The sequence below is a fragment of the Hemitrygon akajei genome, chromosome 3, assembly GCF_048418815.1.
Source record: "Hemitrygon akajei chromosome 3, sHemAka1.3, whole genome shotgun sequence".
Classification (NCBI taxonomy): Eukaryota; Metazoa; Chordata; class Chondrichthyes; order Myliobatiformes; family Dasyatidae; genus Hemitrygon; species Hemitrygon akajei.
The window spans coordinates 196168136-196194494 of record NC_133126.1 but is presented as its reverse complement, the minus strand read 5'-3'; the positions used below and the strand labels follow the sequence as shown (position 1 = coordinate 196194494).

Below are 26359 nucleotides of genomic sequence, written 5' to 3'. Positions count from 1 at the left end.
TCTCCAATGCTTCTGCAAAGGAGAGAGAATTATGTTCCCTATCTCCAAAATGCATTCCTGCTTAGAGATCTGACACCTGACCAGGTTAATTTCCCAATACCAAATCACGTGCAGTCTCTCCTCATTTAGGCTTATCTAAGAAGGCTTATCTTGTCACGAAACCTTCTTGAACACACGTAACAAACTCCACCCCCATATAAACCCCTTGCTCTAGGGAGATGCCGATCGATATTTGGGATATTAAAATCTCCCATCATGACAACTCTTGTTATTATTACATCCCTCCAGGATGTTTCCCTATCTGCTCCACAATGTCCCTTTTATTTTAGGGCGGCGTATTAAAAACTGCTTCCTTCCTTCTTTTGGACCTCTTCCCTTTTCCTACCTATGACATTCGTACCAATATGTACCACAAACTCTGGCAGTTCTCCTCTCCACTGCAGGATATCTTGAACGTGATCTGAAATATCCCGGAGGCTGGCACCTGAGAGGCAAACTACCATCCGAGTTTATTCCCTACGTCCACAGAATCGCCTGCCCGACCCTGTAGCTATAGAGTTCCCCCATCACTGCTGCCTTCCTCTTCATTTATCTACACTTCTGTGTCACAGGATCGGACTCTGTGCCAGAGCGACGGCCACTGTTGCTTCCCCCAGGAAGTCAGTACCGCCCCCAACAGTACTGATCAGGAGTACTTACTTCTCAAGTGGTACAGCCACAGGCGTACTCTCTGGTAACTGACTCTTCCCCTGCCCTCTTCGAACTGTTACCCACTTGTTAGTCTCCCGTGGTCAAGGTGTGACCACCAGCCCATAACTCATTTTTATCACCTCCTCGCTCCGTCTGAACAGGTGAAGGTAATCGAGCTGCATTTCCCGCTCTCTAACTCGGACGTTTGGAGCTGCAGCTCGGCACACCTGGTACAGATATGAACTTTCGGGAGGCTGGGAAACTCCAGGACCTCCGACATCAGATACCGAACACAGAAAACCAACCCTAAACACATACTACTTCCGTTCTGCAAATAACATAGTTAAAATTTCCTCGCCTCGTTTCCGCCTAAGCCGGTTGGGCCAAAGACCTATCACTCCGCTATCTCTCGGTCCGTTTCCCGCTGGATTTGGTTGTCTTCTTTTTAAGCCTTTCGCGCTCTGTGGGATGACGTCACGCGCCTGCGCAGTCTTGCGTCTCTTTTACCATGAGTCGCAAACCTGTCTTCTCCTTCTCTGCGGAAATCCTTTGCCGTTTACTTCCAGCCTTTTTGCTCCGAATACCATTAAAGGAAGCATATTTATGAATACTAACTTAACTAAATGGCTCATGTAGAAAAGAAAGGGGAAATGATAAAGATGTCTGACATAATTCATTCGTCAAATGTGCACAGGTTGGAGCTCAACTATTTACTAATTCATATACACGGACTCTCATTAGACTCCCGTATCTTCGTCCATCGAATACTGGTACCCAACAGGTCGAATCTATGACCGGTTCTCTCTAGTATCCTCTTTCTTCATCGCACTCCGATCCAAGACAAAACCTCACATCGCTGTTCGGCACTCATTGATAAAATACGTTCCCCGATTGGTTGGCTTACATTCCGAGCAGCGTTTATTCTGACCATAATCAAAGGCTGCACATTACATGAAACACCACACAACAGCAGTGAAACCCATAGCCGGGCGTCTCTTTCCAATGTACAATTTTAATCGCAGGACAAGACCAATCTTCTCACATAGTATGCGAGTTTCAGGCAACATGTTAAAAGTTAAAATCATTTTGAATCATACCATTATGTTTCTGACAACAATCTGTAATCCCATGTAATTTTGGGTGGTCAACAACACAATGCCATTATCATGGTGATACGTTCCTTATCCCTCAGTTTTAACCATATAACCTGACGAGACGTGCATTTGATCTGTCATGACTGAGCACTATAGTGACATTTCCCTTACCAGTATTGGCACCACACTCTCTTTAATCCTTCCCACTCTGTGACGTCAATACCACGGAGTATCGGAACACTGAGCTGATAATCCAACTTGAACAGCAGCCGTCCTGCCAGTGGCTACAACGTCATTATTCCATTTGTTGATCAATGTCCGAACAACATCTTTTCCTACAACTGTCAAGAGTCAAGCGGTAATGTTACAGCTATATAAGCCATTTAAGATCTTGGCAGATCCCACTTTCTGTCCTGTTTTCAGCTATGGTCGCCTCACAACAGGAATGATGTTGATACTATGGGATTGGAGACGGGACAGAGGATATTGATAAGCTCATTGCCTGGATTGGAGGACACACTTTATGAGAATATTTTGAAAAGAATTGGAATTTAGTCATTGGAGCAAACTAATGAGAGGTGACCTGACAGAGGTATAAAAGATGATGAGAGAAATTGATGGCATGGATAAACAGAGGCTTTTTTACCAGGGCTGAAATGGCTAACACAAGGGACCTTATCTATATGGTGCTTGATAAAAGACGACAAGGGAATGTCAAGAGTATGTTTTCCATGCAGAGAGTAGTGGGTGCGTTGAATGCACTGCTAAGTACATGGAGGTTAGGAACATTCCAGTAAGTCTCTACAGAACGTAATGTGGTCTGGAATACATAGTGTGCCGAAGGTTTATAATGTGCTATAAATATCTATGTTCTGTATTCTGTGATGTGGCCTCTCTTCTATCTGTTCTAGGGTGTAGTTACCATCCTCATGTAACTCTAGATTGAACCAACCCCGTGCTAAATTAGCAAATATTTCCGATAGGATACCAGTGTTCCATCAGTTTTGGTGCAAACTGTCGATTTTATACAGTTCCCAACTTCCCTGGAAGAGAGACATTAATGATCGAAATATTTTAAGTGACATGGGTAACAATCCTGCAATTACAGGCAAAGCATCCGGAAAGTCACACAGAATGTGCATTCTCTTCACGTAAACGACGAATCCCCTTTCACTGCAGCTCGCCTACTTTATGAGAAACGCAGCCTGAGTTACATACCACGTGGGTATCTTGTGACTCTCTAATGACCATTATGTAATTGAGCATCTGGAGAGCATGATGAATTGGGGTGATGTAATTTCCCGCCTGTGTGAGGTCACATGATGGAATTTTCCCGCCAGTGAGAGGTCATGTGATGCCTGTTTCAAAAGGTATAAAACGGGAAAGCCTTGCTGTGACGCGGGTCAATTCGTGGTTTTATTCGTCAGTTATTCCGTTATGCTGCGGATTCGTCTGATGAGGCAGTTTTGTATTAAAGTGTTTTGCTTTCTGTCTTTAGACTCAAATGTTGTTGCCAGCTGTCTCGCACAACGCTGCCAGTTTAGTCCAGTCACAGTGTGGACAATTTATCGAAGTACGGAAAAACACGAAGGATCGAGTAAAATTCGTGTCGTCGATGGTAATACAGGATCAACCTTATTTAATCTTCGTTCAAAGAGATAGTAACCTGATCCGAGATAATCCCTGCTGTATGAGGAGAAAGGATTGGACGCAGTGTTATTCGCCAAGGAGAAGATCAGTGCCTTTGAGCCGCTTTTCTTTCTTTGGTCGTAAATCCTTAGAGCAAGGCATACTTCGGCGGGAATCAGCAGTCGTCGAGGAATTCGTTTTCTTCAGTAAAGTCTCTCGCCATAACAGCCTGTCTCACTGCCAGGGACGTCACTGCTGTTGCTTTTCTCTTCCAGATTACACCCCCACAACAGTATCGAAATTGGTATGCATGTTGTTGAGGGGAATGACCACAGGAATACTATGCACTGGCTGCCAATGCCATTCGGAAAATGACAATTACACACCTACCTTTGATGTGCTCTTTGGTTGTAACGATCTCCATGTATGTTCCATCAAATCTTGAGCCTCCCTGCTGCACAACTACCCGCAAAAGAGCATTTCCGCTGCCGTGCCTAACAACAGCGCTGCTCAACATGTGTAGTATCAAAGTAATGAAGAACAAGATATGTCCAGCTACGGCCTATGGATTTCCTCGATGAACCACGAAAAATCAACAACTCAGTTCTAACATTGAATCACATACACAATGGTCGCACGTCATGAAACTAATTTCTTTTTCTTTCCCGGAGCTTTCTAACTGCCTCTTTATGCACAATTCAAAGTGTCCTCGGGAACTGTGGCGCGGAAAAATTGTGCAGACTGTCCCAGTTTTCTTCTTTGAATGCTACCAATATTCGAAACACGTCAGACATATAAAAGGAATGTAACTATTTCAAATTTCACCAAGGTGGAGAAAGGGCACATCGTATTTGTGTGGTCGCGCTCAAGTTTAATTGATTTGTCCAATCGGTACACATGAAAACCGACGTTCAAAATTGCCATAAACGTAAATGATTGCAATAAATTGCATGGTAAATACCTCATATTAGTATTTATATTGGAGTGGATATTTGAGTCAGTCAAATATTGGATCAAGAGAGAAATATCTGATGTAAGAAGAAATTAGTGTACTGCTGAACTCTGTAGATTGCAAGCGTTTCGAAGCTATCATAAGGAATGGCAAAATTAACTATTAGTATATAGGGGCTGATCAGGGATATCAGCTCGGCTTTTTGTTTGACAGGTCGTATCCAGCCAAGTTAACAGGATTGTGATGAAAGCAAATCTGTGGGAATGTAGTCTATAGGGACTTCAGCAAGGCCTTTTCACAATGTCCTGTATGGGAATCTGGTCAACAAGAATCAACCGATGGTATTCAAGGTAAACTGGTAATTTATCTTCAGGGGAAAAGGCAGAGAGTTGAACTAGAAGATTACCTATGTGATTGGTTGTTGGGTCTAATGGGGAGCCGCTAGAATCGGTGCTGGGTCCTGTCTTTCATGTCATATTTGTCTCCATCTCGAATATAATGCGCTGAACTTGGTAAGCAAATTGCTGCTGACACCATGATTGACGGTGTAGTTCTGAGCAAGGTTGACTTTCGAAAGTGCCAGCGTGATGTTCAAAAGCTGCAGAAATGGATTGAAAACTGCAAGGTGGAAATCAGTTCATTCAAGTGCAAGATTATACATTTTGGTAAGAGTACGAGCATAGGGCATCACAGTGCGCGGTAGGGCACTGCCGAGTGCGGTAGACACAGTGATCTGGACATATGGATCTATAATTCATTGAAAACGGCGTCAAATGTGGATAAATTGCAAAGCATGTTTTGGAATATTGGCTTTCAAATCTATCTGTATTCAGTACAAGAGTTAGAATGTTAAGATGAATTTACATAAGATATTGGTGATGGCTAATTTGGAGTATCATGTGCAGTTTTGGCATACACTTACAGCAAACTATAAGGAAGATTGATACAATTTCAAGGAATGTTACCAGAACTTCAGAACATGAATTATAGGAACGATTTGAATATGATAGGATTTAATCCCTAGAAGACCTTAATACCTGAAGACAATAATGCATAGGAGCAGAAATAAGTCCGTTGGTCCATTGTGTCTGCTCTGTCATCAAGTCATGGGTGATCTATTTGGTCCTCACCTCCCCATGATTCTTCCTATAACTTTGGATACCGTGTCCAATCTGAATCCTTAGAAGTCTGCCTTAAGTGCACCTAACGACCTGGCATCCACAGATTCCTGTAGTCATAAGTTCCACAAATTTTCCACCCATCGGAAAAATAAATTCGTCACATTTGTGGGCTTACTGTATGCTCTTCTGTCCTGAGGCACTTTTCTGGGGAAAGACAGCCTCCAGCCCAAACAAAATTGAGAAATCTTATTTGTGTGAATGCTGCGTGATGTGATGCCCGGTTACAAACCCGTACCACTAATTATCAGTACACCACGTGTAAAGGGGTTTTCTTTTTTTTTCCTTTGTTACTGCCTATGTTAATCAAAATGGATTATTTGATTCGTTAAAACGTTACTCTATATGTTGATCAAAATGGCTTCTTTCTTTTGTTAAAAGTAAGACTGCTTCTTTGTTGCGACAGAGTGCTGCCAACTTGTTTGGGTTAAAATTTACTGATAACGAGAATTGTATTCCTTTGTTAACCAATTGGGATTAATGTTGTTCTTTCTTCTGAGTCTGTAAGCTATTGTTGGCGGGCATTTTGGGGAGATCGTCGCCAGTGGCTGTGAGAGAGAGGACGCGGTTCTGTAAACTGGGCGAGGAACGGTCCCAAAAGCGGGGGTCCAAGGCCAGGAGATACCACGAGGAGAGGAGGCGAGGATAGATATGCTTGGTTGACCAGTTCGGGTGATCCTGAACTGCGAGTCAACGAGCTCGGAAAGGATCGAATGGTGGCCGGAAGACTTCGGTAATTGAACTCCCCCGGTTGTGAACGAAGTGGTTTGCTCTTTGACAAGTTTGGCACCTTTTCTTTATTTTCTTTTCCTTCATATATACTGCATCGTTATTAATCACTTAGGTGTAGTAATATTTATAAATTGTAATCATTTAATCGCATATTGTTTATTGTCTGTTCTTTGGCGAGGCGGACACATCACAAAGCATCCACACAAGCTGATGACCCAGTTTGGCGGGGCGGAAGGCTGCTCCACCTAGACGAGAACGAGCTCAGCGATCTGAGGCGACCAGGGGGTTAGATTGTGGTGTGCTCGTCTGGATTGATTTCTGTGGAAGCTGTGTGATCGCTGTATCTAAATTATGTCTGCGGCGAAGAGCTGGTGTGCCTTTGCGTGTGTGCGATTGCTGGTTATCGCTGCGTGTCTGTTGGGTGGGGTGGCTGTTGGTGCCCCGGAGGGCGTTGTTCGAGTTCCGTCTAGCACTGACGAAATGGTGGTGGGACAATGAACTATCCATGCTGTTACGGGAGAGGGGGATGGCAGTGCTTGGCTGAGGGAAAGCGACAGCGCTTGGTTGGAAATTTGAGTAGGCGGGCTAGTGACGTTGTTAGAACTGGCTGGTACAATTACCTCGAAGTGACAGCTGCCAGTTATGGGAAAGTGTGGGAAAATGCGTTTGGTTCGACTGGAGGTCAAATGCTGCAGCTGGGGGGCTTACCGTATCTGTGGCAGGAGAATGGCGGAAAAGTTTCAGAGGATATTATTTGGCTAAGGGGGCAGATAAATTGCTTGCGGTGACAGGGGGATCTGTCAAGGGGATCAGCTCCTCCCTCAGTAGTTCAGTTGATCCGAGAGGTGCGGGAAACTTAGAGGAGGACCAGTGGGTGAACGGCTTGGGGTCACTGGGGGAGCACGTTCCCAGCAAGGTACTAAGGAAGTCCCGAAAGGAAGATACCCTATTCCTGAAGGCTTAGAGTGACCACGCACTCGGGCTTCGTTACAGATAGATGGAAGCCACGTTAAAACCATCCTGGACACCAGGGCGCAGGTCAAGTTGCTATATAGTTCGTTTTACAACCGTTATTGGAAGCATTTACCCTTGACGACATTGAGGGCACTGGAGATTTGGAGTACCAGTGCCGGTGATTATCCAGATGACGGTTATTGGTCAGTGAAAATGGAGTTCTTAGTGGCCAATGTGTGGGTGCCTGACGTTCGTGAATCGTTAATGCTGACGTGTCCGGACACTGTTGAGACGGGAAGCGTTTCGGTTCTAGACAGGACCAATAGTCTGCTGGTCAGCTTGGGGACCTGCCCGGAGGAGGCGGATGAGCGCTGTTTGGAGGCATTGTCGATGCACCGAGTTTCGAGCTGCTTGTCCGGACGTGTGTAGCAGCATTGGGCCGGTACTGAATTTAAACGCGAGCCGATGGTGGTACGTCCTTAGGGAAGTCTCTGAAGATGAGACCCTCTCAGTGGGCGCTACGAAACACCACGAGGGAGGGGAGTTGACCGCTGAAGACACCTCAGTGAGAGAGAGAGGTTACGGCGACTGGCCCCTACAGCCGTGGGAGACTTAGCCATCATGTGTGTGGATTATATTGCGCTGAAGAGGTGCACTGTTATTGACCAGAATACGGCCTTGAGGGCCAAAGAGGCGATGACCTGTCTGAGTGGTGCGAAGTGGTTTAAGATGCTGGATCTGAGGAATGAATTTTGCCAGGTCCCGATGAGTGAGGCCGACAAAGAGAAAACAGCCGTAATAGGTCCCCTACTATTCTTCCCTTCCGAAAAGATACCACAGGGCACATCCGGAGTGTTTTCAATCATCCCGCGGGTCATGTGGATGACCATGGGGGACGTGGAGGTGTTTGGAGTTTTGGCGGATGTGGATGATCTCCTGGTACTTAGATTTGCTTCGTAAGAATATGAAGCGAGGCTGCTGCAGGAACGGCTGAGATCTAAAGATTTAAAGCGTTCTCTGGACACGTGCCAGGTCTGGCGAAGATCGCAGCTCATGAGTGTCTGTCTCTACGGAATCAAGTTTGAAGTGAAGGCGCGGAGACTGGAGACAATGATCTGGAACCAGTTGGAAGACTTACAAGTTGATGAAGGCAAAGAATGTTCTCTCACTAAGGGCAACAGAAATCCGAGAGATCAGAGAGGGGAGTCTTAGGAGGTGAAGCAATTGCGGACAGATCTTGGAAGAGGGAAGCGGAAGCTTGAAGGAAACCTAAATATGACCATGAACAGTCTAAATGAAGTGCAAAACCTGAAAGATGACCTGGAAGAAGTCATTAAGAGGAAATAACTGGAGTTATTTGCAGTGCATACTGAACTGGAGGCTAACCAATCTTTAACTGCTGCTTTTCAGGTCGGGGTGGAAGAAGCTGTTGAAGTAATTGCGTCCCAGATTGAGATGGCCGGGATGCGTGAGTCAGAACTGCTGAGCCTGTGGCGAGAGTTGGAGGAGCCAGAGAAGAAGCTGATCTCTCGATTACTAGAGGCTGAAAAGACTGCAGGAGCAGTGCAGTCGACGTGTTTCCGTTTGGAGAAGATCAAATAACAGCTACCGATCACAGAAATGAGGAAGAATACGGATTCGAAGGAAGATGTGCTGGATGTGTGGTACATGCTGCCTTTAGCTGACTTTCCCTCGATTGAGGAAGAGACCTCTGGCCTCTCTCCCACTGAGACAGTTGTAGTGGGGAGGGTTAGCTCTGGGCAGCAGGGGACTCAGAGTTGCAGTTGGGGTATGAGTGAGGCATTGAGAGAGGAGTTGTTTCCGGGCCCGAGGTATCCCCAGTTGTGTCCGAGCCTGAAGGGTTTAGGTGAGGGGAAATGGAGGTCTCGTAGGGTTAGAAAACTCCCAGATACTTGGACCCATGTAGCGCCTGAGGAATAGGGCGTGAGGTTTACTGTTTGGGAAGCGATGTCACTGTTTCTGCCTGAGTTAGGGTTTGTGTTGGCAGAAGTGTTAGCGAGTTATTTAGTACTCATGAGGACATGACATTTATTTGGTGGGGGGAGGGTTTAAAGGAGGTTTCTTCTTTTTCTTTTGTTACTGCGTATGTTAATCAAAATGGCTCCTTTCTTTTGTTAAAAGTAAGACTGCTTCTTTGTTGCGAGAGAATGCTGCAAGCTTGTTTGGGTTAAAATTTACTGATAACGAGAATTGTATTCATTTGTTAACCAATTGGGATTAATGTTGCTCTTTCCTCTGAGTCTGTAAGCTATTGTTGGCGGGCATTTTGGGGAGACTCTGCGCGAGGGGGTGAAAGAGAGAGAGGACGCGATGCTGCGAGCTGGGCGAGGAACGGATACCAAGTGGGGGTCCGAGGCCAGGAGGTACCACGAGGAGAGGAGACGAGGATCGATATGCTTGGTTGACCACTTCGGGTGGTCCTGAGCTGCGAGTCGAGCAGTTCGGACGGGATCGAATGGTGGCCAGAAGACTTGTAATTGAGCTCCAACAGTTGTGCCCGAAGAGGTTTGGACTTTGATAAGTTTGGCACCTTTTCTTTATTTTCTTTTCCTTCATATATACTGCATCGTTATTAATCACTTAGGTGTAGTAATATTTATAAATTGTAATCATTTAATCGCATATGGTGTACTGTCTGTTCTTTGGCGAGGCGGACACATAACAAAGCATCCACTCAAGCTGATGACCCAGTTTGGCGGGGCCGAAGGCTGCTCCACCTAGACGAGAACGAGCTGAACGAGCCTAAGGCGACCAGGGGGTTACACATACCCAATTAAACGATTGAGATTTATCATTCTTAATCTAACTATATGGTTAGTAAAGAAAGCAATACAGAGAAATGACACATTTTCATGAAACAGTCTAATGTGCATGTTGGAACTCACGATTGTCTGTATTTTCATTCCCAATCGGCGTTGTCCGAGCCACATCGACTGCCAGACCATCGCTCCAATTGCACTCCGTCCATATGTCTACTAATTCTCTCCACTTGAGACTTCACTTTTCAACTCAGGCTGACAAAATACCGCGAGTACCTTCTCTTAAATAGACAAGAAAGAAACAACAACACACAAAAAATGTTGGTGGAACACAGCAGGCAGCATCTATAGGGAGAAGCACTGTCAACGTTTCGGGCCGAGACCCTTCGTCAGAACTATGTGACGACAGTGCTTCTGTCCACAGCTCTTCTCCCAATAGTTGTTGTCTGGCCTGCTGTGATCCACCAGCATTTTGTGTGTGTTGTTGTTTGAATTTCCAGCATCTGCGGATTTACTCGTGTTTGCGCAAGAAAGAAACAGCACGCTTTCATTAGATGCTGCACATTCCTAAGCTCCCATTATTTCCAGTCATAACCCAAACACTGCTGTTACAGTGAAGCCATTACATTAGCACTGAAGCGTTACACTCTCCCCACGCCCCCCCCTTCAAATTTAGTCACATCCTCATGACGTTCAGATCATTCGCTAAGCCTTCCTGAAAGTTCAAAGTCCAACCCAGCTGTAAAAGGCAATGATATATCTCCCTAATTCGGTAGGGGCCACATTCTGTTCCCCCGGTGTTACATAGGTCAGACTATCGGGTGGTCCCCTATTTCCCTGAGACCTCCATTCCCCCTCATCTAACTTTTCGGGTTCCGACGCTATTGCGGATAATTCAGGTCTACCTGGCCAGGCCTCCGCCACCCTTTCAATCGTGCCCACTCGCAACTCGCACCCCTCTGCCAAGCACCGCTTCATCCTTTGCAGTGTTCCACTGCCACCTAAGCTGTCCACAGATGCCACGTCCACCGCACCCCACGCGCTGATTTCAACTGACTCAGCGGGAAAAGTGCCAGGAAACTCTTCCTCAATCAATGGAGAGTTCGCAAAAGGCAGAACCCACCACACCTTCAGGTCCTCATCATCCGAATCAGTATCCCTCTCGAAGTAGAAGAAGTTTAACCTCTCCTTCTGCCGGCTCCGCGTCTCCGCATGGTCCTCTTAAAAGTTGTAGTTTCCAGGTCGGGCTCTGGGGCTGCATGCACCTTTAGTTCCTCAGGCAGAGGTTTGTTCAGACGGAGAATCTTGACAGCCCTGTTTCCACCCTCTGGTTTCACCCGGAAAACTGGTAAGTGTGCCATCTGACACTCCACCACATAGGACGTAGCCGCTCAGCGATCATCCAGCCTTTGCTTCCCAGTTTGTACCAAATTACTTATGAGGTCTCGTCTCCCGGCTGGAGTTGTCACTTCTGGTCGCTTCACTACAGGAAAGATGTGGAAGCCATAGAAAGTGTGCAGAAGAGATTTACAAGGATGTTGCTTCGATTGCAGAGCATGACTTACGAGAATATTTTGAATGAACTCGGCCTTTTGTCCTTGGAGCGACGGAGGATGAGAAGTGACCTGATAGAGGTGTAGAAGATGATGAGAGACATTGATCGTGTGTATCGTCAGAGGATTTTTTTTTTCCAGTGCTGAAATGCTTTCCACAAGAGGAAAAAGGTTTAAAGTGCTGGGACGTAGGTACAGAGGAGATGTCAGGGTTAAGTTTTGTTTTACTCCTCGAGTAGTGAGTGCGTGGGATGGGCTGCCGGCAATGGTGGTGGAGCCGGATATGGTAGAGTCTTTGAAGTGGCTTTTAGATAGTTACATGCAGCTTAGTAAATTTAAGGGCTATGTATAAGCCGATTAATTTCTGAGGTAGTGACATGTTCGGCGTAACGTCGTGGGCCGAAGGGCCTATATTGTACTGAGGTTTTCTATGTTTCTTTACTTCTATGTGAAGCCTCACCCTTTGATCATACCCCCTCTTATTTCCTTGACTATGCTTGGTAGCCAAAATCCCAGCTAATTCATATGCCCTCTTCATCTCCTTTCTCATATCAGACACATACCTCAGGGAGGTGTTCGGTAGCAAGTTGCCCTCATCAGTCCCAAAACAAAGGTTAATAAGCAACCTCGCCTCTTGCCCAAACAGCCAGTAATATGGCGAGTATGCCGCAGTTTCATTTTGGGTACAAATATTGCTGTGAAACAGATGTCCAATATATTGCCTCCACCTGTTCTTCTTATTGCTCGCCAGGTTCGGGTCATATCTAGTAAGGTTCAATTAAACCTTTCGGGCTGGAGATCGCCAAGCGGAAGATAGGGACTAGTCTTTGACTTCTCGACTCCAAGCATATCCAGTAACGCATGGATAAGCCTGCTCTTGAAATTCCGTCCCTGATCACTATGTATCCACGCGGTTGTGGGTGTACTGGTCATAGTAAATGACATAATTCTTCTATAATACTTTGGCCACCTTGGACGCCTTCTGGTCCTTGGTAGAGAAAGCCTGCACATACCTTGTGTAGTGATCCGTGATGACTAAGACATTCACCACGTCGCTGGCATCGGGATCTATTGACAGGAAATCCATATACAATGGGTACAGCGCCCTGCACTCCGCAAGTGGGTCATGGAAGCTGCCCATTTAGGCAGCGTCTTACGCCGTATGCATTGAATGTACGTCTTGCAATATTTTTCGATCTCCAGCTTTATTTGGGGCCAGTGAAACAAGTCTCTGAGCAATCCATTGGTCTTTTCAATCGCCATATGACTAGAATCATCATGAAGTGAATTCAACGCAATATTCTGATACTCTACTGCAGAACCAACTGGGAACACCGAGGTCGGTCCATATTTGACGTGACCCGGTATGGGATCAGGTACCGCAATTCCAACAGAGGCCATTCTCTTAGTAATGGCGGCACCGCAGCGTGTTTCGTCCTTTCTGCCTGAACCATGTCTCCCCTTTCCTATTACTCATAGAAACATAGAAACATGGAAAATAGGTGCAGGAGTAGGCCATTCGGCCCTTCGAGCCTGCACCGCCATTCAGTATGATCATGGCTGATCATCCAACTCAGAACCCTGTACCTGCTTTCTCTCCATGCCCCCTGATCCTTTTAGCCAGAAGGGGCCATATCTAACTTCCTCTTAAATATAGCCAATGAACCGGCCTCAACTGTTTCCTGTGGCAGCGAATGCCACAGATTCAACACTCTCTGTGTGAGGAAGCTTTTCCTCATCTCTGTCCTAAAAGGCTTCCCCTTTATTCTTAAACTGTGACCCCTCGTTCTGGACTTCCTCAACATTCCAAACAATCTTCCTGTATCTAGTCTGTCCAATCCCTTTAGAATTTTATACGTTTCAATAAGATCCCCCCTCAATCTTCTAAATTCCAGTGAGTATAAGCCTAGTCGATCCAGTCGTTCTTCATATGAAAGTCCTGCCATCCCAGGAATCAATCTGGTGAACCTTCTCTGTACTCCTTCTACGGCAAGAATGTATTTCCTCAGATTTGGGGACCAAAACTGCACACAATACTCTAGTTGAGGTCTCACCAAGGCCTTGTACAACTGCAGTAGAACCTCCCTGCTCCTGTACTCAAATCCTTTTGCTATGAGTGCCTCCTTTTGCTATGAGTGCCAACATACCGTTTGCCTTTTTCACCGCTTGCTGTACCTGCATGCCCACCTTCAATGACTGGTGTACAATGACACCCAATGACAGGTCTCGTTGCACCCCCCCCCCCCTTTTCCAAATCGGCCACGGTTCAGATAATAATCTGTTTTCCTGTTCTTGCAATCAAAGTGCAACTCACCAGATCATCTGATGGTAAGGAAATTCGGGTCATTTCGCTGACCACCTACCGCTTCCCAAGAACTTAATTCCGGATGTTAACTTGTATACCGTGTAGTTACGGTACAGTAAACTTCATGAAGCCGTTATTAGAAGTACACAACTGTATCACCGCTAGATCTTGCCTTTGGTTTCCGTCTGCCTTCACAGAGATGCAAACTGGCACAAGGCCTTCACCCCCGTGGCAGGAACGTCCCTGAATGCCCCTCACGCACAACGCGGGACAATGAATCATGATCAATTTCCCCGGACGGTACTTCAGGCTGAAATCAAGAGTAGACAACGCCGTCAACCACCGATGGCATGTGGCATTCAGTTTCGTCAAGGTAGGATATAAATCCGGTTACTGTTGTCCATCCTCGCCTCAAAACATGCAGTTAGACACTCAGTTTATCCACCACTGCTCATTTCACGCCAGAATCTCAAACATGTTTGTGGGATAGTTTTTATCGGAGACCCGCAACGGGTCTCAACCTGGTGTCATGATCCTGATACAAGACACGCCTAAAACCTTTCGGTAAGCTTCTGTGCGCAGTAAGTACGGCAAGCGGAGTTCCGTAAAAGCCAGCACTAGCGCCTGGATGAGCAGCTACTTCAATGACCGAAAAGCCTCTTCATATTAGACATCCCAGCTCGGTACACCTCGGATTTTTTTTTCAAACTACTTGGGATAAAAGAGGCGCGACTGCGCACGCACGTGACCTCAGAGCGCGGAAGATTTAAAAATGGAAGCAAGCTTCAACGGTTCTTCTGAATTGCAGCAAGCAGGCAGAGGAGTAAGTCGCCGGTTTTTTGGGGAAAAGTTCAGATTTTTTTCAAACTACTTGGGATAAAAGAGGCACGACTGCGCAGGTGAATGACCTCAGAGCGCGGAACGGGTGACTCATTTTTTGGCGTATTTCACGAAACTCTGAGAGTAACCACAGAACCTGAAGAACGAACGCAGACCGTTCACAGTCTGGGGTATTGGCCAAGTGGTCACCGCTTCTATCTTAACCGGGTCTGTAGTTAGTCCAAAATCGTGAGACTATGTGCCTACCAGAGCTAAGACGTGTTTATTTTTCTCTGAACTTGCTCTTGTCCAACAAAAGTTTAAACCCTTCAGATTGCAGGCAGCTTAGCACCATCAATAGCTTCGCTTCATTATCTTCTAAGATGGACCCAAACACTATGAGGTCATCCAGATACACTCATACTTCAAACAAGTACGTAACCCCATCCGTCTTCTCCATGACCCACTGGGAGTTGCAGGGGCCCGATATGCCCTGGGGCATCCTTTCGAACTCGAAAAATCCCAGGGGCCGTCTACATATTGTCAGCCTCCCCCATTGGTGTCTGGTATTATTCACTCTTCGAGTCCAGCAGACCGAGCCACTTCAGACCACTCATACAGGCTAGTGCGTCTTACTATCCTCAGGACCATATACCGGTCAAGGACGGTAGGCATGTTCAGAGCCTTATAATTCACACACATTCATATTTCCCATTCTTCTTTAGGCCACTACTATTGGGGAAGCATATGGGCTTCGGAACTCCTTTAATTTACATAAATTTTACCTAACGTCTTCCACCTCTGCAGCGACCAGTCTCCGCAACCTGTCTTTAAACTCGTTCTGCAAAATAGTGTGTCAAGTGCTGTTGGAACAACCCGCATCAAACTTGTCAGTAGAAAATACACCTCCCAGATTCAACATATTTCGACCAACCTCCTCTTCCAAACCGCAGGAACCGGGGAATCCCCTTTTTGAATGACTCAGCGGTGGACTTTCTCCCTTTGTCCAGTAGTTTCTCCCCGTCTTGTCTCCCGTGGACACTAGACATTAACGTCATCGGGAACAGTTGCGCCTGGAACTGGCTTGAAGGGTTCTTCCTGCTTCGCAGTGTTCCTAACAGTCATTGCAATCCTGTCCCCCTGAATAATCGAGGGCTTATGCAGTTCAGGCCTCACCATTACTCCTTAGGAAATCCCGACTCCTCCGGAGGCCTTCCACTATGATGGCTCAGCCTCAGGCACTACAGAAAATTTGTGGATCGGCATTACTAGTTTACCGGGCCGTACCCCGATTGAATTCGGCTAGGTGAACCGTCTAAATTCGGTAGCTGACTCAATGCAGCCACGCATTTGCTCAAAAGCATCTCGAAGTACGGAGTCCACGGACATTGTTCTCTAAAAACTCTCCTCAACCATCTCCTTACAGGTCTCAGGAACCTTCTTACAAGAGGGCGTTTGTCCCCACCAGAATTGAAACACTGCCCTTCTCAACGGCGTCTGGACAGAGCAGCACAACGGTATGAAGGATCTCAGGCACACCCACATAAGCCTCCGAAATCTCCAGCTTCACTGTCACGTAACCATCGTAAGAGCAATCATAAGCATTAAGATCTCAGATGTGCAGTGAACTGAATGGTGTCAATGGTAAATGCTTCAGATTATGTTTGTAAATCGCAGGTTGTGACCTGCGACCCGGTGCCGAGTATGGCTTTAATATAAATACCCTCCAACCGTAGCAGTAGCCTGGAGCATGGCCCCACTAAGCCTTCAGGAATAGATTCTTTCGCTTTTGGAAGATGCTTGGTATATTGCTGGGAACGTGTTCCCACAGAGACACCAGACCGTTCTTTCACTGGATCTCCTCTAAGTTTCTCGACGACTCTCTTTCTACTTAGGTACCAGTGAGCTCACTCTCCGAGGGCCTTCCCGTCGCTCAAACTCCCGCCTGAAGTGTCCCACTTCCCCACAGTTATAACAGACATAACCGGCAGCTCCTTGTTCCATAACCCAGCCACCGACAGCCCCCTGTGCTGTCCGTCCCCGTAGGGATCCGTCTCGCCTCTCTATCTGTTCTATCATACGGGGGGTGGGGGGGGTGGACAACAGCTGTTAAAAACTAGGACGACTCAGTTCTTAAATCTGCCACGATCTTTCTTTACCGCCTAAAATCCACCCCCAACCCCGCACCCGGCAAGGTCTACATGTGGTCACCTCACCACAAGGTGCTACTACCGAGACCTGTACCCTGCAGACGGAGCCCCCTCACGCCTCCGACGCGTTCGTCTCCTCACGTACCTCTCTGATCAGCTCAATAATAGAAGGACGAGTGCTCTTTCTTCAAGACATTCGGAGACCCCAAACAATCAGGTCTGGGATTGGGCACCATTTGACATCTGGTCTATTCTTAACTGATCCACCTCAGCCGCCTGAATGCCCCTCTGAGCCATAAGCAATTTAGCTGCTTGTCTGGCGGAAAATAGTAGCAGAAAGCTCCTGCAGTTATGAGCGACTTTCGGCTCCCTGTCGTACCAACTGCGTTGTCAACCGCTCCCAGGTAACCGACAGTGTTGAGTAGGAGGTTCGGAGTATTCACTGCTCACCCCACGTCAGCGCCACGACCCCTCAAACTCTTCACTAATCTCTGTCTCGTTACGTCATCAGAGCACTTACACTGATGGAGCAACTGAGGTCTGCTCCGCACAGGTCTCATACTCCTCTTCCCACTGGGGGGTGGGCGTTATTCTAAAGAATAATCTCAGCTTCCGTTGGGGCCACCCTATCTGCGCACTGGGCCACTAATTAACCAGAGAGGTAAGGGCTGATACTAAACTCAGAACTCAGATTCTTCACTGGGGGACGTGGACTAATTAGACGTTTCAAATTCGAACACTCCGTCCCCTCACTCCTCAGAAAGGATAGAACCCTGACTCGGAAGTCTCAGTCACCAGCGACGGAAATTTTGACTAGTGATTAGGCCCGCTCCGCTCTTCTCCGATCCTTCTTGAGAGTATGGGCAGACCATGACACCGTCTCACCTGTGGCAGCAATAGTAGCGGGCAGTTCCACTACCGTTACGTCAGCGCTAATCTGCAATAAAACAAGGTGGGTGACCGACATTTCTTCAAACTCCACCCTGCAATCGTAACTTGACCAACAACTTTATCAGTCCTCAAATATCGAAAAACAACTCAAAAGGAGTACGAATATCTATCATACTCAACACGCATACATTAGATCCCGGTAGCCCCATGGAGGCACACCACCGCTCCACCTCGGCAGCAAACATCCCGCACAAACTTGAACCGCCGTCCGGGCAGATTCTGTTGGGTTTTAAGTGATTGTCCTGAACATTGAAGCAGAGGCAGACAGACGGACAGACATACTTTATTGATCCCGAGGGAAATTGGGTTCCGTTACAGTCGCACCAACCAAGAATAGTGTAGAAATATAGCAATGTAAAATCATAAATAATTAAATAATAATAATAGGTAAATTATGCCAGATGGAAATAAGTCCAGGACCGGCCTAATGACTAGGGTGTCTGACACCCCGAGGGAGGAGTTGTAAAGTTTGATGGCCACAGGCAGGAATGACTTCCTATGATGCTCCGTGTTGACTCTCAGTGGAATGAGTCTCTGGCTGAATGTACTCCTGTGCCTAATCAGTTCATAATGGAGTGGATGGGAGACATTGTCCAAGATGGCATGCAACTTGGACAGCATCCTCTTTTCAGACACCACCGTCAGAGAGTCCAGTTCCACTCCCACAACATCACTAGCCTTACGAATGAGTTTGTTGATTCTGTCGGTGTCTGCTACCCTCAGGCTGCTGCCCCAGCACACAGAAGCAAACACGATAGCACTGGCCACCATAAACTCGTAGAACATCCATAGCATCATCCGGCAGATGTTAAAGGACCTCATTCTCCTCTGGAAGTAGAGATGGCTCTGACCCTTCTTGTAGACCGCCTCACTGTTCTTTGACCAGTCCAGTTTATTGTCAATTCTTATCGCCAGGTATTTGTAATCCTCCACCATATCCACACTGACACCTTGGATGGAAACAGGGGTCACCAGTGACTTAGCCCTCCTCAGTTCCACCACCAGCTCCTTAATCTTTTTCACACTAAGCTACAGATGATGCTGCTCACACCATGTGACAAAGTTTCCCACCGTAGCCGTTTACTCAGCTTCGTCTCCCTTGCTTATGCATCCAACTATGGCAGAGTCATCAGAAAACTTCTGAAAATAGCAAGACTCAGTGCAGTAGTTGAAGTCCGAGGTGTAGATGCTGAAGAGAAAGGGAGACAGGACAGTCCTCTGTGGAGCCCCAGTGCTGCTGACCACTCTGTCTGGCACACAGTGTTGCAAGCGAACGTACTGTGGTTTGCCAGTCTGGTAATCAATAATCCATAACACCAGGGAAGCATCCACCTTCATGACTGTCAGCTTCTCACACAGCAGATCAGGGCGGATGGTGTTGAATGTACTGGAGAAGTCGAAAATCGTGACCCACACAGTGCTCGCCGGCTTGTCCAGGTGGGCGTAGGAACGGTTCAGCAGGTAGACGATGGCATCCTCAACTCCTAGTTGGGGCTGGTAGGAGAACTGGAGAGGGTCTAAGCGTGGCCTAACCATTGGCCAGAGCTAATCTAGAACAAGTCTCTCCAGGGTCTTCATGATGTGTGAGGTCAATGCCACCGATCGGTAGTCATTGGAGCCACTGGGGCGCGGCTTCTTCGGTACAGGAACGAGGCAAGACGTCTTCCACAGCACCGGAACCCTCTGGAGACCCAGGCTAAGCTTGATAACATGGTGAAGTAATCCACACAGCTGAGGGGCACTGGCATTGAGCACCCTGGGGCTGAAACCATCTGGACCTGCAGCCTTGCTTGAGTGGAGACGTTTCAGCTGTCTTCACACCTGTTCAGCTGTGAAGCCCACCGTGGTGGTTTCAGTTGGGGGAGGGTTGCAGTCATAATAGCAGGATGGGGGCTGGTGAGGAGAGGTAGGAGTAGAGAGTGGAGTATGTGTTGATTGGGGCCGACAACAGATGAATCATGTGGGGGATGGGCAGGGGCCACAATGTCAAATATGTTGAAGAACAGGTTAAGTTCGTTGGCCGTGTCCACACTGCCTTCAGCTCCTCTGTTGCTAATTTGCCGGAACGCAGTGATGGTCCTCATCACACTCCAGACCTCTCTCATATTGTTCTGCTGGAGTTTCCACTCAAGCTTCCTCCTATACCAGTCATTAGCCTCTCTGATCTTGGCTTTCAAGCCCCTCTGTATTGTCCTCATCTCGTCCCTATTTCCATCTCTCAACGCCCTCTTTTTAGCATTCAGGATGTCCTTAATGTCCTTTGTTACCCAGGGCTTGTTATTTGAATAACAAAGGGCAGTTCTTGCCGGAACATTGCAGCCCACACAGAAGTTGATGTAACCAGTGATGCACTCTGTGACCCCATCAATGTCCTCTCCATGTGGTCAGACTGCCTGCCAATATGTCACCTCAAAACAACCCTCCCCCGACCACTGCCTCACTGTCTTCGAGGCTGCAGGTTTACTCTTCACCAGAGGCACGTAGCAGGGTTTGAGATGCACCAGGCTGTAATCTGACCTTCCAGTGGGGGGACGGGAGAGTAGCCGTATACATCCTTAACTTTAGCATACATTAAGTCGAGGGTCATCTCCCCTCTGGTTGTGCAGCTCACATACTGCGTGAAGTTGGGCAGTGTTCTTGCTATGGTAACATGCTTGAAGTCACCCGAGATGGTAATGAGGGCACTCGGGTGCTGTGTTTGTAGTCTGGCTATGACGGTGTGAATGATGTTACACGCCGACGTCGGGTTGGCAGAGGGAGGGATGTACACAACAACCACAATGGCATGTGCGATATCCCTTCGAAAATAATATGGCCGGAGTCCAACAGCAAAAAGTTCAATATCCGGGCTAAAAACACGTTCCTTGATCGTAATATGACCAGGATTGCACCGTCTGTTGTTAACCAGAACATCAAGCCCCCCTCCTTTACGCTTACCGCTCTCAGTGCAATTCCGATCGGCCCGAACGTTCTGGAGTCCCTCTATGGAAACGGTGTGGTCGGGTAAGTCCTCGTGCAGCCACGTTTCAGTAAAACACATAACATTGCTCTCCCGAAAAGTCCTCTGACTCCTGGCTAGCGCTGTCAACTCGTTCATTTTATTACCCAGCGATCTCACATTGCTCATAATGAGAGAGGGGTGCCACGGCTTATAAGTCCTCTTCTCCATAAATCTCTGTTGTCTCGACCCGGTCTGTTCCCTCACATTTATATCTCTGTCTGCTTTTCTCCAGATTTCAGCAGGGGTATACGCCGCTCTGTTCGCTAAACCGGCCGGCTTAAGCGCGATCAGCTGGTCCCTGGAATAAACAATGCCACCATACTGCTGCTCCGCTAAAGAGACGTGTCCGAATGTATCTCCAGTGCTAAAAACCAAAATAAAACTCTCTAAACCAGCATGTTAGAAAGGGTGCAGCTTCGACGTGTTACCGTGAAAGAAAAATAATACAACAAATAACGTAAGTTAGAAAAGTAAAAAAAAATAAACTAGTCAGAGCGCCTGTTACAGGCCGCAGGTACGGCCGGCGCATGCGCACAAGGCAAAGGAGAATTGTGTGATTAAGCCTGTGCTAAAGTATTGACCGATAAAGTGATTACGATACGTGGATAGAGATGCTGCCGGGGTTGAGCGGTGTTGCAAATCCACGGGATTACTGGCAAAGATTCCGTGCGTGTGGAGTGGGGTAGATCTTCGTACTCCTGCTCTATTATTAATTAAAAGTTAAGTACTGTTAAAGCTGTAGGAAAAGTTACGATTTTGGGGCGGAGGTTCGATAAAATGGCGGGCAAAGATTTTGCTTTAGTGCGGGCTAGCGATGACGTAACGGCAGTGGAACTGCCTGGTACTATTGGGGCTCCAGGAGAGCGAGGGGTGCTTGGACCATCAGGGAAAAGGAGAATTTACTTGAACGGGCCGAATCGCAAGCCGACTCTCTCATCACTGGGGGTGTAGACTTCAAAGACAGGGTTCTTTCGTTTTCGCAGAGCGTGGGGAATGAGTGGAATGATTTGGAATGTCCAATGAGTTTCCGTCCCCCAATTAAGAGTGAGAATTCTGGCTTAGTATCAGCATGTTGTGCATGGCCCGATGCACTGGCAGAGCGTCCTAGTTATCCGAAGCTGAGAATGCTCTCTAGAATGAAGGCCCCTCCTCCCCCCGCCACCCTCAGAGGGGGAAGCGTTGTACTAGATTTGGGCAGAGCATACCTCTTAGTTGTTAGATGAGCGGCAGTGCTCTGATGAAGTACGCAGACAGAGATTCATTGAGAGTTTGAGAGGACGGTCCTCTGACATGGTAAGAACCGCCAATGTAACCCTTTGTCACTGCTGTTGCTTACATGCAAGAAATCCAATTGATCTCATGACGGGTATTCACAACGTGTAAAGAGAAGGGAAATATGTTTTCCGCCTAACATCCTTGCGGCGCAGAGGGGTCATTCATGCGCTGAGATGGATCAGTTAAGAATGTATCAAATAAGGAAAGGCACCGACTCCCAGGATCTGTTCACTTGTTGTCTCCGACTGTCTCGTAATACGCCCTCCGCTCCTTCGTTTGATGAGCTGATCAGAGAACTACCGGAGGAGGTGGCGTGGGAGGGCTCCGTCAGCAGTACTCGCTAGTAGTCCTATGTGTTGAAGTGACCACGGAGAGTCCAACCCGGGCAGTGCGGTAAAGGAGATCGTAGCAGAGTTGTGAACTAAGATGTCACGGTTATTTACAGTGGGTTTACCTCATCCCTGTGATGGAACTAATAGGGATACTGACCCCCGAAGGGGTTCAGACTACACAGAGGACGACTATTAGCCGGGGTCCCGGGAGAAGGGCGATCGGTATTTTGTTTTATAACTGCAGTGAAGAGGGAAGGAGGGACACTAAAGACGGGAGTGTGAACGTCGGGAAACCACTCAGAGAGTGAACTGCCGCGGATCTAAGCAGAGACTTAGATTAGACTCAGTACGGGACCGGTGTGGCGTCTCGGGAGGTCACCTTCCCCCAACGTATTAAGGAAAGCAAATAAAAAAAATATTCTGAAGGTTTAGTGTGGTCAGGCTCCAGTGTATCGCTAAGGATAGAGAATATATATGCTAGAGTCATATTCGACACAGGGTCGCGTATCACTTTGTTATACCTATCGTTTTACAACCGGTATCTGACGCATTTACCATTGACGCCTCAGTGCACTAGTGATCTGCGGTCTGAGTGCAGGTGATTATCCCTACGATGGCTAGTTGACTGTGAAGGCCGATATGGGATAGGCTGAAGTCCTTGATACATAAACGCTATTTTTTTTTTCCGGATCCCGTTAAGAAAGGCAGCAGTTACACTCCTGTGACAACCAACGCTATAATAGTGAGGATTCCCAGCGGAGCTGACGAAGCCAACCATCTTATGACCCAGGAAAGTAGCGAGAGTAATCAGAAATCCTAAATTTCCCGGATTGCCTGAGAGCGAGAACCTCTTACTGGATACTCTGGAAGACGAGGAATGGGAATCGGGCTTACCTGCTGTCGTTCTGGTTTTACCAACACCCTTCTTGTGAGGAGGCCCCTGGAGGCCTGAAAGGAGACAGTTGGGGAGAGTTTTCTGGAAAAAGTGTCCGTACACCCAGTTTTCCGATTTACTTTTGAGGAAGTGCCTGGCTGCATTGGACCAATTACTGAACTTAGGCGATGGGCTCTGTGGTTCACATGATCAAACCCAATCGTGTCATGGCCGGGGGAACTAGTGAAGGGGATCAATAAATTTCCCGGAATGCTTGAGGGCGAGGGCCTATTATACAAGACCACCAGTGGGTGTCGTGATTTCCAGCTGCGATACTGTTGCGATCCGAAGAGCAGAAGCCTGTGTTGAACAGGCGAACAGGATGGCACTGAATGTCAGGAACACTACGAATTGGGACATCATATTCAAGCGGGGGGTTCCCCTGGCGCATCTCTTTCCAGCAACGGGAATGACTAGAGACCCTGTGGTACAACCTGGGGAGAATCCATCTGCAAAAGGGGGAAAGTTGACCGCCAAGTTCTTCAAATTTGGGGACACCTCGCTACCTACTAGTTGTAAGAGGAAGTTGATAGTGAAGATGTTGAAACTGGAATGTGTCTTTTCCTCTGAAAAATTTGATGTGGGTTGTTCCAAGAGCACAGATCACATTATCCGGTTGACCGAGGAAAAATCGTGCAGGGAAGGGCCGCAGCGACTTGAAACCGCAGAGGTGGAAGAAGTTCGGCAGCATTTGTGCAAGTTGAAGGACCCGTGACGTAGAGTGCCAAAGGTTTTAAAAAAAGACCACCATATACAGCGGGCAGCGTTGAGTGCTCAGGCGGGAGAGGTTAGAGGGCTTGTCTACCGGGGTCATATGTGTGGAGCTGAGAAGCAAGAAAGGTATGACCACATTAATGGGGTTGTATTACACAACACCCAATAGTCAGCGAGAATTGGAAGAGCAAATCTGCAGAGAGAGAGCAGACAACTTCACGAAACATAACATTTTGAAGGTAGGGGGTTTAAAGGTATAGACGGATTAAAGTTTGTAAAATGTGATCAGGAAAGGTTTCTAAATCTATATATATAAACACACACACACACACACACACACACACACACACACACACACACACACACACACACACACACACACACACACACACACACACACACACACACACACACACATATATATATATATATATATATATATAGAGGTACCAACTAGAGATGATGCAATATTACATTTCCTAATAGGAAACGAGTTAAGGCCAGGTGACAGATGTCTGTATAGGGTAACACTTTGGTTCCAGTGATCATAACACTGTTTGTTTCAACTTAATTCATGGATAAAGATAGATCTGGTCCTCGGGTTGAGTTTCTAAACTGGAAAAAAAGATCAAATTTGAAGAAATGCAAAAGGATCTAAAGAGGCGTGGATTGGGAAAGCTTGTTCTCTGGCAAGGATGTGATTGGTATGTGGAAGGCCTTCAAAGCAGAAATTTTGAGAGTGCAGAGTTTGTATGTTCCTGTCAGAATTAAAGGCAAAGTGAATAAGAATAGGGAACCTTGGTTCTCTAGGGATATTGTAACTCTGACGAAGAAGATGAGGGAGGTGTATAATATGTATAGGCCACAGGGAGCAAATAAGGTGCTTGAGGAGTATAAACAAATGCAAAGAAATACTTTAGAAAGAAATCAGAAAGACTAAAAGAATATATGAGGTTGCTTTGGCAGTCAAAATGAAGGATAATCTTATTAGCTTCTACAGGTATATTAAGAGGAAAAGGATAGTAAAGGATAAAATTGGTACTCTTGAAGATCAGAGTGGTCGGCTTTATATTGAACAAAAATAAATTGGGGAGATCTTAAATGTTTTTCTGTTTCGCGTCTGTATTTACTAAGGAAACTGGCATGAAGTCTATGGAAATAAGGCAAACAGGTAGTGAGGTCATGGAACCTTTACAGATTGAAGAGGAGGAGGTGTTTGATGTATTGAGGCATGACAGAGAGGATAAATCCCCAAGACCTGACAGTGTATACCCTCGAACCTTGAAGGAGACTCGTGTTGAAATTGCAGGTACTGTGGCAGATATACTTAAAATGTTGGTATCTACTTGTGAGGTGCCGGAAGATTGGAGGGTAGATCATGTTGTTCCGTTGTTTAAAAAAGGCTCTAAAAGTAACCCGGGAAATTATAGGCCGGTACGTTTGAAGTCAGAGGTAGGTAAATTATTGGAAGGTGTACTAAGAGATAGGATCTCCAAGTATTTAGATAGAGAGGGACTTATTTGGGACAGTCAGCATGGCCTTGTGCGTGGTAGATCATGTTTAACCAATCTATTAGAGTTTTCGGGCAGGGTACGAGGAAAGTGGATGAATGGAAGAAGGGAAGGCAGTGTTTGTTGTCTACACGGTCCTTTGAAAAGGACCGTGTAGACAACAGGTCCTTTGAAAGGACCTGCATGTGAGGTTATTTCGGAAGATTCCGTCACTATGCATAAATGGTGAGGTAGTGAATTGGATTAGACATTGGATCTATTGGTGAAGTCCGAGAGTTTTACTGGAGGATTGCTTCTCTGAGTGGAGGCTTGTGACTAGTCTTGTGCACAGGGATCTGTGCTGGGTCCATTGTTATTTGTCATCTATATCAATGATCTGGATGATAATGTGGTAAATTGGATCAGCAAATTCCCTAAAAGTACCGTCACAGGTAGATAGGGTCGTAAAGAGAGCTGTTGGTGCATTGGCCTTTATAAATCAAAGTACTGAGTATAAGAGTTGGAATGATATGGTGAGGTTGTATAAGACATTGGCGAGGCCGAATTTGGATAAAGGTGTGCAGTTTTGGTAATTATACCTAATTATAGTAAGGATATTAATGGGGTTGAAAGATTGCAGTGAAGGTTTACAAGTATGTTGCTGGGCTTGAGAAACTCAGTTACAGCGAACGGTCGAATAGGTTAGGACTTTCTTCCCTGGGGCGTGGAAGAATAAGTGGATATTTGAAAGAGGTATATCAAATTATGTTGGTTAGAGATAGTGAGAATGCAGGTTGGCTTTTTCCACTGAAGTTAGTGGAGAGAA

General features: G+C 46.7%; 1 protein-coding gene across 1 annotated transcript in view; it reads right to left on the bottom strand.

The window, feature by feature from the left end:
- Window positions 1-15744, bottom strand: part of LOC140724648 (vomeronasal type-2 receptor 1-like) — a 40192-nt gene extending 24448 nt beyond the window's left edge. The window contains exons 1-2 of the mRNA XM_073039072.1: window positions 15621-15744; window positions 10915-11229 (exon numbers count right to left, since the gene is read on the bottom strand). Of these exons, the coding sequence (XP_072895173.1) occupies window positions 10915-11229; window positions 15621-15744 (439 nt within the window). The remainder of the gene's footprint in view (window positions 1-10914; window positions 11230-15620) is intronic.
- Window positions 15745-26359: the final 10615 nt, after the last annotated feature.